Source organism: Vipera ursinii (genome assembly GCF_947247035.1).
Source record: "Vipera ursinii genome assembly, chromosome: 2".
Lineage (NCBI taxonomy): Eukaryota > Metazoa > Chordata > Lepidosauria > Squamata > Viperidae > Vipera > Vipera ursinii.
In genome coordinates, this window is record NC_139513.1 from 89,471,140 (window position 1) to 89,483,280 (window position 12,141).

Below are 12,141 nucleotides of genomic sequence, written 5' to 3' on the forward strand. Positions count from 1 at the left end.
TGACATTTGATCTAAGCAAGGTTGGGTAAGGTAAGGCTCTAGAACTGGTGGCTGCCAAAAGTTCCTTCAGAGTTGTCATCAAACTGTAATTTTCAATGTGACAGATGAAAAGTTCTAAAAGATGTGGCAGTGGTCAGACTAAATATTTGAAATTAATTTACTGCTCATGGTATCTATTTTCTGTGCTCACTTCACTCACTGTTTATGATGTTCACTCCGAATTTTTGGAAGGTGGGCCATAGTATCTCATAGCTGAGACTGAAGTTTGGCATTTCACCTGAAAATTTTGTGCTCTTGTTTCAATTTATAAATAAATGTTGGTTTTGAGCATTTGGGCACCATAAACGTACTCACTCGTGAATGGAGCCACATTTCTTAAAGTGCACAGTTTGTTATACTATGTTTTGCCTTTTGTTTACAGGTTTGGTTTCATCTTCAATAAATCAAAGGCTGCAGTTCACAAAATTGATCTGGAAACCATGGCTCATATCAAGACAATCAGCTTTGGAAACTACAGTTGCCTGCCCCAAGCCATGGCCTACACCCACTTGGGAGGTTACTTCTTTGTGCAGTGCAAAGCAAACACATCCATGCCAAGGATTCCACAACTTATAATTGACAGTGTTACAGATTGTGTTATTGGTCCCAATGATGATGTATCAGGAACTCCCTACATCTCTCCAGATGGACGTTATTTGGTCAGTGCAGATGAAGAGAGCAGGAGGATCAGAGTCCAGGCCATAACAGTCCAAGGAGAAATCAAGTTGATTTATGATTTACAAACCTCTATGCACATATCTCATCTGACATTCCAATCCTCTTTCACTGAAGCCAATCAGTATTATATATATGCTTCTTCACATTTGCAAACAGATGTGCTTTTTATTGAGTTGTCGACAGGGAAAATGGACCTCTTGAAGAACTTAAAAAACCCTATCAGACCTAAAGACTGGCCCTGGAACAGCTACAACAGAATTATCCAAGACAGTGGATTATTTGGTCAATACCTTCTAACACCAGCAAAGAGTTCACTCTTTATAATTAATGGCAGACAAAATACATTACGTTGTGAAGTTTCAGGAATCAAGAAGGGAAACACAGTAGTTTGGGTAGGAGATGTATGAAAAATATATGAAAGGGAAAAAAAACCAGAACTTTCAGGAAAAAAAGAGGACTGATTGAACATTTAACTGCAGCAAAAAAAAAATATGCAGTAGCATTGTATATTTTTACACTGAGGGGGGAAACTGGTATACATTTCACAGTAGAAGACTGGCCTGTTGCAAATAGGGTATGATCTGCTAATTGGAATTGATTATACTAGGAATTTATGTTGATTCCAGTTTAATGACTTAATGTATGGAATATACCCTGGGAAAGGTAGGATTCACCTGAGATGCTATAAGTAACATCTTATAGAGCCTCACTTTTGACTTGAAAGGCTGATCAATCTTTCAGTTCTCTCTTGATAATCAGTTTTCATTCTGTTATTCCAACATAACATTTTGTATACAACATTGTGCCATGTGGCATGAGATCAACCCTGTCACTTAGATATTTTATTTTTTTCAAGGATGGAAGAGCTGGAGGAATTTAGACTTTATAGAGCCATTCATGTCAAAGATTTCTGGAATCATTCTTTATAGCAGATATGATTAAGGCAAAAGATTTGCATATTTTAAAAGGCAATATTTCCACTCATCTATAAACAGAAACAAACTGAGACAGTAAGGTGAAAAACTGGATTATGTATTGTTTCAGCTTCTGCTACTCCTAAATATTTCAGGGGTGGCCACCTTTTCCCAGTCCCTCTCTTATAGTAAGAGTATTGTACTGAAGACACTGCAGTTGGCACTAAAGGAAACACTCAAGAAGTGACAAATCAAGGACACAGAGAGAAGTATGAAATTGATTCAGAAAAAAAATGGAAAGAAAGAAATACTGGATTTAGTCCAGATGTAATCATGCTTGGAACAGACCAACCAAAATTGTTAGGAGTAGGATTTCCACAGTAAGCCATGATTTTCTCTTTAGATAATACAGTTCCTTTATACACACACACACACACACACACACACACACACACACCCCGAAATGATATTGTATTAGATCTTTCTCTCAGACCTAACCCAAGCATGTGTATCTGATGTAGCCAGAGTTGCAGAACCTCCCGATCTAGGAAACTTTGTTTAAGGTGTCAATAAATGAACAAATATGCAAATATCTTCTATGTAATCCACAAAGAGATTTATTAGTTTATTTTTTGAACAGCATCAGCCATACAAAGTGTACAAAAATAAGCTGCTATTTTAGCATTACAGAAAAGAAGCAGTACTGTTTTCAGTGCAGAAACATTTTTCAGAAAGCATTTATTCCCCTTCATTTAAAATTTACCATTAGTCAAAGAAATTGGGCCCTTCGTAGAAACAATAGATACATCTTTAAAAGCACTCTTTTTAATAGCATATTTTTGTGCAGAAAACTTTTAGCTTTTATATAAATCAGACATATCTGTCATCTAGGATCTTAGGAAGAAAAGCCTTTTAAAAAATCTATCTATTCCATTTTGCTGTTCTTCATATTCTTCCTTCCTTCATAATGTCCTCATTTATAGTCAATTAGCATTTAGTTATGAAACACAGAATAAAGTAACACTCAATTTAATGAACTAAAAGGGGAAAGGGATGCCTCTTAAAGTAAAGCATCCATTAAATCAGAATGGGATTTTATATTTGCAGATTTTACACATCTATACATGCATAAAATGGGAATAGGGATTTATACATGCGTAATTGATATATTGTACGCATGAATAAAATGGTGCATGGGATTGTTATGCATGTGTAAGTGGCAAATGGGCTTTTATGCATGCACAGAAGCATACAGTATATTGACAGATTTTATTTATTGCACCTGAGTCCATTAAAGCAAAATTTTACTGCAATTTGACAGAAATTAAGATATATCAATAATGCGACCACAGACAGTAAGACTTGTGCATTGACTCACTGTATAATACGAATACATTTGCCCATTTAAAAAGATGTAATGTAAATGTATCTTCTTAAGAATGTAAACTCTAATTAATTACATTTTGGAATACAGATACACATACAAATACAAAGTCCCAGTGTACCTTAAGTCAAAAGAATACAGATCCCTTTATCTGATGCTTTTATTCTTGATGTGTTTTAAACTACAACTTCAGTTTGATTTAACATATTTTCCATTAGATTTGGTGAGTTTTCCATAATGTTGGTGAGTTTCCTCCCATCCCACCTCCAAAGGGATTTTGTGGACTGAGTTTAATATTTATTCAATATATATGGTAATAATTAGAAAAGTACCCTCTTTAATCATTTTTGCAAGAAATGAAACCACTGTGTTTTAAAAGCACAACATTATTTCTGCCAAGCAGACACTAACCATCTTTAATTTGATTGATGATTATGTGCCAAGGGCTTTAAAGTATATATCTATGTGCGCTAAGATATTCTGTTCCAAAGGAGAACCCTGCATCAATGGGCTGAATATGTAAAACACAATACCATGGATGCCCCATAATCCTTCACCTGTCCTAGGGCAGTCTTATCCACTCTTGTTGGCTGATGATTTCTGGGAGTTGAAGTCCACACATTGGGAGAGTAAGGAGACAGATTAAGCAATACTGATAAAGACAATTATTTGACCTTTCAAGTGGTTTGATGTGCTTAGTATCAAGAACCCCAACCCACTTTTTCAACTGGATGGAATAAAACAAGTATTTTTCTATTACATATATTTCCAGTGCTTTTTTTGTAAAAGAAAAAGGTGCCGGAACTCACACATGTCATACAACACACCTTGCCTACCCTACAAGGCTCCATCCAAAAAAGGTGCCGGAACTCCATTCTGAGCATTCTATGACAAAAAAAAGCCCTGGAGATTTCTGTCTACTGCCATCTACTGATGAACATCTCAGGTAGTCTAAATCTATATTATAAATGTAAGCCACTTCATTCTATTAAAATACTTTGAAAACCGTAATCATATTTGAGGATCTACAAATTGTTGACTAAGAATTCTTAGTGTATCCTCCCCTCTCCTCATCATTCTTCTGTTTTCATTATTCATTCATGGGAGGTATTAATGGTTGAAACCAACCAAATTCTGAAGTATTGATACAGCTTAAAACAAATTATTTAATTTTTGACAGAAAGAGAAGAATGAAATCTTCTAAATTAATTAATGACAGAATTCTTGCAATCCATTGTTTAACTTTCCAGAAATAAAAAAGGACATGAGAGCTATTATAAAAGTACAGTAGTTGGCATTGTGCCTCTCTTGTCCCAATGTGATCAGTGGTAAAAGACACTTTTTCCAACTAAAGCCATCATTTTTTTTTCCTATGAGCCATAGGAGGTTAGAATTCAGACATTAAATATTGGATGTAGGCTCCATTTGGAAATATTGCAAAAGTAAAGCTGCATCCGATTTATTGTCAAGGTGTTTTATTGAGTGCTGCTTTATTATTCCATTATTATTATTTTTGTATAGGTTGAGTTGCCCATCAATTAAAACTTTTGTGGCATAGATGCAGAAAAAATGTTGATTTTCTTTTTTGAAAAAAATCCTTGTAAATATCTATTGAGGTAAATATTCTTGAAATTCAGATATGAAGGGTGTGTAATAAACTTCACTGCTTTCTGTTTACTTTAGTACACTGGATTAGAGTGAATTCAAATGTTATTTTTTCCAAAGATGCCTCTGTGACTTTCTTCTTTCGCCCTCAAGTTCTATTGATGTGTTTTCTAAATATCAAAATGACCTCATCCTACTTAGAAAATAATAATTAATTTAGGTGCATCACATAACTTGTGAACCGTTCCAATGATGTTTGATCTAACTGAAAAGTGTGCACATTTCATAATCATAATTCTGAGATCACAATTTCTCTGTACCACAAAAGGTGAACATGAAGTTTGTTTCCTTACAACTCTTGTTTCTCGAGCTTATTAAATCTTATTTGGTTGCATTTCTTGATTTATTTATTTTGTCTGCCTGCACATGACATTTGGATACCACTTCCTATTCTTTCTCAGCCAAGAAATTAATAATCAAAGTGATTAAGTGGAAATAATTTAAATTGAAATAGCATGTAATTAGCTACCCTAACATGTTTATATATCATTAAAAGTTCTATTGAACAGACAATGATTTCAATGAACAAAGAGACTGATTTAAGATAAGGATCAAACCCCTGATATACAATGCAATGTTTTTTCACTACTTAAATGAACGACAATACGAAAGAGATGCCATGATCTACCTTGCTAGTAATAGTTCCTTTTTCTTTTTGAAGAGGAAATTGTTAAAATGGTGTTGCTAGTACTAACCTAGCAATTTATTTGTAACTCGATTAGCGCACTCAGAATTAAACAGGCTGCCTTGACATTTTTAGTAGAGAAGTCAAAGATTAAGCTTTAGTCTGTGTGCCAATGTGAACATGCCCATTTCATACTGTTCCACAATGCCTACTTTCTTCTTGATATGCATGCAGAAAGCAGGGAGCATCATTATAAACAATTGGAAGTTAGAACTGTTAGCAATGTTTTTAACCATTGTTTTATTGTTTCCCTTTTATTATACTTAGTTTATGTTTCCATCTCTTTAAATAGGCTTGGGAGGGTGTTTGCCTTAAGAAATGTCTTGGAAGTTGTTGTTCTTTAAAAAAAATTAACAATAGCAAGAACAACACAACTCTCTTCCTTGATAACTATTCCTGTTTCAAGGTTCAAATATAACAATGGTAGGACTGAATTATTTCAAAAAATAGTACATTTCCCCCCATTCAGATAATGAACCTTGACTATGAAACCAAAGGACAAAATTAAACAGTTGTTTGCTAAGTGGCTAAAAGCTGTGCATTATGTGTTCACATTCTTTCCTATTAGGAAAATGTCCATTTTCTGTTCATCATCAGTTTGGATAAGGATAAAACTGATGTACACTGTGTCTCATGCTTATAACATTCCCATATTCTTACAATATTGAGTTTCTCTTTACTTACAATATTTTTTGTAAAAGTAATTTGCTACCAGGCGGGACAGGAAACAGACTTCTTTCAGATGATTGCTCTCATGAAATCCTGATTTACCTTGAAGTAGGTAAATTGAGTCATGATCCAAATTAAAGGACTGAATGAACCATCTGTTGTCCATAACATCTTAGGTTACATCTTGGAAAAAACAGATGGTATCATCGTAGCCTAAGAAAGGCCTTATTTTTCTTCAAGGCTTGTTTAATTAAGTACTTCAGCACATAGGCTATTGCCCTGCATGGTGTCTTCAGCACTTGTCAGACACAGTCAGATAAAGTCAGTCAACACAAAATGACAGACAGAAACTTAGAATGAGCTCAGTGAGCAGAGCAAAGTGCATTTAACCTTTACTAAACAAGTCTAAGCAGAGCTTGACAAGTTACATCAAATTTCAATGAACTTTATCCTTGGAGGTTGGTATTTGTTGAAACTCAAGGCAAATGAATTGTTTCGGTATTGCTACAGCCATTCCTACTGATTTTTTTTCACAGCAGTATCTGCAATCCAAAATGTATCCAAAAAAATTGACCAAATTACAAGTTCCCAGTTTTATTAAAGGTTGGACACCTGTTAGTGAAAATGTGATTATTCTTTTCAATAGTATAAATACTTAGCATTCCTAGATTATAGCAACCAAGCAACAAATATACGGGTTTCTGGTGAGACATCTGCCCATTTCAGTCAAGAAAAGACAGGAAATTTTGTGACATGCTGATATTCCTGGAGTGAGATATGTTTATGATAGTCTAATATTTCTTGGAAAATATCTGGACAAAAGCTTTAGAAAGGCAAAATGCAATGAAAGTTAAGGTACTTTGTATCAGTTCCTGTAATGTTCCTGAAGTTTCTTCTCCTCCTGGCCCAACACAGGAAACCAACCAAATGTATGTTCTTGAAAGAAAGAGATGTAGGTTTCTTCTGATGCATTATTTTATTTATTCATTCATTCAAATTCTGTAGCTGCCCATCTCAATCCAATTGAACCAAATTCTGCCCATGAAAATTACATTATTATATACAATATATTCTGCAACATATGTGCCTGAGTATGCATGTGTTCACACAAACACATCTTAGTATACCAGAGGGGGGGGAGGAAATACCCAGCATCCTGAATTTTCATAAAGCCAAGTTTCTAGTTATTAAAATCTGAAAAACAGATACAAATTTCACTCAGGGAGGATAAAATTTGCATTGCAATCCAAAATTCTCAGTCCCAGCAATACTAGAAGTATATACATTAATTTAATCAAACTCATGTTGCTTTAATAGCACATAAGTTCCATGGTTCAGGAACAAAGAGCTGGAGGAATGTCGGTGTGGCAGTGGTAGGTGCTGTGAATAGGTTTCCTGTTATATTTCAAATTATTCCACGGAGTAAACTTTGTTTAAAATATTAAAATGCCTTTTATCTTTTTTATTTTTATTTTCTTGGTCTCCTCCAATCTTCTATTCTCTTCTTTTCAGTGTTGTTTGAATTTTCACAGTATTCTTGGTATCTGGCCAAGAATTTTGGTCATATTCCATTTGAATGATACATAAAATCCAGCAAGCACTGATTTTCGTTTTACACCTGTTGCATTTTTATGGACTGGATCCTCTATTTCCATTTTGCCATTTCACAACAAAACCTCAGGAGAACATTTTCCTTCTTTGCTCCCTATTCATTGACTATCAGTGCACACAACATTTCTCTGTATGCACTGATATCCATTACAGGTAGTCCTCTACTTTGTATTGCCTTTGTGACCCCTTTTGTTTATTTTTATGAGGAAGGAAAAATCCAACACACATCTAAAAATGCCATGTGGTCAGCAATTGGTCCTTCTCTGACCATCAGCCCTCAAAATCAGTCCATCACCGGCATGGTCTTGACCATCAGCCCTCAAAATCAGTCCATCACCGGCAATCCATCACCGGCATGGTCTTGAAGGGGAAGTCACAAGTCACATACCAGGTTTTTAACTTGATTGACAAGTGAAAAAACAAGCTAGAAGAAAACAACAGCAAACAATTTCTGTAATATTGCCATGAAAACTGCATGGACAATCCAGCGTATTCAGTTGTCAGCCTCCCAAGGTTGACCAAAGATGGAAACCAAAGACATGCAAAGTAATACTGTACTACTTTTATTATTAGATTCTAGTAATGGAATATTGGAATTCTGAATGTTTCCCCCCTCCCCGTTTCCTGTTTTCTCTCTTACTATCAGAACTAGACAGGCTCATGGGTTAGATCCTTTCTTATGTTGCTTTTCTTCCCTGGGTTTAGTTTTCTTTCACCTGACCACTGTTTTGGTTTGCAGCTCTTCTGTTCCTCAAGATTATTCCTTCTATCTATTACAACAGCTTGAGAGAGTCTTTAGACGTTGTTTGTTTATGTTTGCATCTTTGTGTGCGTGCGTGTGTGTGTGTGTGTGTAAATTTAACCTCCAGCAGTGATGAATGAGCCTGCTGTAATAATCCATACCCAAGATGCCTACTGCAAGGTCTTTTGCAGCCTAACTCAAAAACAATCCACCAGGATTTATGAGGCAACAGGACAGGTATTGATGTCCAGTTGATAAGTGAGAATCCCATATTCATAGTTTTAATAAGAAAGCACTGAATGAAAGAAGCCTGAAAGAAAGCCTCTGCTTCACAGACTGACTCTGTGTTATATAGGCCAACTGTATACCTGCTGGTCCTCCATTCAGTAGCAGTATAGATACTAAGGAATTGGGATGGGTGTTCATATAGAAAATAAGTTCATCTTCCCTTCTAACTTCCCGCTATTCCCCTTTCTGGATTGTGCTGCATTTAAGGACAGCAATCATTCTGAATAGTAAGATATGCTCCAGCCACCACTGAGGTTATCTTGAGAGGTGTGGTTCAGAATTTTGTCTTTTTGAAACTACCCAGGAAGCAGGCACTATCCTCATGCCAGTTTTGATTTTAGATGTGGTTTAGGTAATATAGAGGTCCTAGCAATGTTTCCTTCCTGTGGATAGATCACTAACTGTGAAATGTTGAGGTTTTGTAGCAAATTCAGAGGCAGGGACCAGACAAATTGGACCCAGCCCCAGAGGGTAAGGAATCTAATTTGCTTAGAAATACAAATAAATTACTTTGGCAAAGCTGTAGAGGGCACTTAAGTTAAAATAAGTGGAGAAACAAAAGCAATTCTCATGTCTGCATCCACCCAGCCAAGGAATGTTGGGCAGCTCCAAATGCAATTTTAGGCTTCATAATTTCCAAATCACAGGAAGCAATCATTTCATCTTGCTCTGCTTTGATCAGAACAAGAGTTGTGTCCAGTTCTGAACATCATACTTTAAGAAGAAAAAGGAACATATGAGGAGAAAGATCCAAAGATGATGAGGGGACTAGAGACCATGTTTAGGAAGAGAAACGAATAGGATAATTTTAGCTTCAAGAACAACTGGCCGAGGAGGTTATAATAGCATTATTTAAATATCTGAAAGGATATCACATGCTTTAGCACCTGATTCAATAAAGAAATTATAATGGGTTCATGAGGTTGGCTCTCAGAAAAATTACCCAAGCAATGTCCTTCTAGCTCTTAGCCAATTTATTTTAAATTTATTTTAAATAATTCTGCTGAAAATCTTTCTGCCAATAAAATTGTGTATAATTTTCCCCATGTCAGATAGAAAGAGAATGAGAAAAAGAGGAAGATATTTCTACAAACCTGAATTTTGAGAAATCTATTTTACTGCCTGAAGTCTTAAAAATAGCAAAATAGATCTATAGAGAAGCCCAAGAATCATTTTAAACAACAGTAAATTAATGAATTCAGACAGAATGTCCCAGTATCTTGCAGACAGGCTTTCTAGAGCTACCAAAACATGCACAACACTTCCATGCAGGACAACTCTTTAGGAGCAGGGTCAAAATTATTCTTGTTCCTCTATTATAGCAGGAATTGCCAAGCCAAAAGCTATAAACCGAAGCTCCATCCTTAACATTCTTAACACCATCATGCACATTAGCACCCAAGCACACATTCATTGCCATAAAAATTCAGCGCCAAGCAAAATCTGGCTATCCAGTTCGTTTCCGAAAAAGAACAGTAACATAACACTTTCAGTACTGCATAATTGGGGGCAGGGATGTCTTCGCCATGCTGTTTTTTTCCTATCTAATCCCCATTGACTTCCTGGGAAACTGCAGGAAGATCCATACAGCCTTCTGTGTGCAAAACACAGAAAACAAAATAACCTTCACTGCAGAGGTGAATTCAGGGCTTTGATTCATCTCTTTTTCAGCACCCAAAAAGTTATGGGGAATCATTTGTGCAATTCCCCATCCCAAAATCAAGGTATTACAAATCAATGTTTTATGTTAAGAATTCCAATACAGAACTGTAAAAGAGGTCCTGGGTGTGAACATTTCTTTTAAAGATCAAAACCCTGAAACTGTTTAAGGTGCCTCTTATTATTGTCCCCTTAGTTACTGAAACCAAATCCATTGCAGTTGCTATGGCAAAATAAAGTATGAATTAAGCTACACTCTTTTCTTTTGTCATTGATGTATGTGGACCAATTTGCTTTAGGGGGAGAAATTCCTATGTTTCCTTTATGTCTTTTTGTTTGATAGCTTTCATTCTGTTACCTGCAGGCCTTTTATGGATCTTCATAAAAGGTGCTAAAACTTCGATATCTCACACTAAAATGCATGTGGTGAAAGGACAGGAAAATAATTACTATTAGCTGTCTCACTAAAGGGATCTGCCACGATAGCTAAAAATGGCTTTAGGCTTAGTTCTCTATCCTTGGCTTAGAAGAGACAGAATTAGCCACAGTTTGGGGATTGTGCATTACCAGCTCTTCAAAATTTTCTGCCTCTCAAGCACCAAAACTATTTCAAGCTGCAGTCAAAACATGAATTAACTGAAATCTCTGTCCTTGTTCTATGTTTTAGGAACAATCTGGCAAAACATAGTGTTATGTACTGGGTTTCTTGCAAGCAGGAGACGAGGTAAGAGAGTTCAGGCAGGAACATTGCTTTATTGAATAACAGGAACTGAACTAGTAAACAAGGCTTCTACACTGCTATTTATACAGCTGGCCACTAGGCAGCAGCCAATAGGTTTGAAGGAACCTATTCCTGCCCTAGAACCAACCAATGGTGGTCCTGGAGACTGCATGTCTGGGCAGCCTGTGACCGTTACACAGACTCCCTGATTAAGCAATCTCAAACAGCATTCAAAGACATGTGGAACAGTTCAAATAAGAAAGGCTCAATACATTACACATAGAGATTATGAAAAATATGGCATACAGTTATGCTTAGATATCTGATAATAGATGATTTATCAGTGTGGGCCTTTCCCTTCTACAAGTTGAACAGGCCTCTTCTAGATTTTCCTCTTGCCTTTCCGAGTTAACTCCTTGGTCTGTCATTGAGCAAGAATTGACTTTGTAGGGAAGCATATTATCATTTGATGTATATTTAACATATGTTCTATCTTTATTTACTGATTATATAATATTTGTATGCAATCCACATGGTGAGGTTTGGGGCAACTTACAATATTTTTAAAATCATAAAATTAAAACATAAAGGCAGGGCTTTTTTTCTCATAGAACACTCAGAATGGCATTCCGGCATCTTTTTTTGCACACACACACAAAAGTTTTTGCACAAGCTATGCTACTCCGTCTATTGGATTTCAAAAGCCTATTGGCTTTTGAAAGCTTTTGAATTGAGCAAGAATTGACTTTGTAGGGAAGCATATTATCATTTGATGTATATTTAACATATGTTCTATCTTTATTTACTGATTATATAATATTTGTATGCAATCCACATGGTGAGGTTTGGGGCAACTTACAATATTTTTAAAATCATAAAATTAAAACATAAAGGCAGGGCTTTTTTTCTCATAGAACACTCAGAATGGCATTCCGGCATCTTTTTTTGCACACACACACAAAAGTTTTTGCACAAGCTATGCTACTCCGTCTATTGGATTTCAAAAGCCTATTGGCTTTTGAAAGCCAATAGGAATTGCTGCTGAGTGTGCCAAAAGACCTGGCCAGGAAATGTTGCACCAGCAAG

At 35.9% G+C, this 12,141-nt stretch overlaps 1 protein-coding gene across 1 annotated transcript in view; it reads left to right on the top strand.

The window, feature by feature from the left end:
• Positions 1-1,124, top strand: part of FSTL4 (follistatin like 4) — a gene marked incomplete at both ends in the record, with an annotated part of 506,362 nt that extends 505,238 nt beyond the window's left edge. The window contains one exon of the mRNA XM_083353371.1: positions 422-1,124. Coding sequence (XP_083209497.1) covers positions 422-1,124 — 703 coding nt within the window. The remainder of the gene's footprint in view (positions 1-421) is intronic.
• Between the last annotated feature and the right edge of the window lie 11,017 nt (positions 1,125-12,141).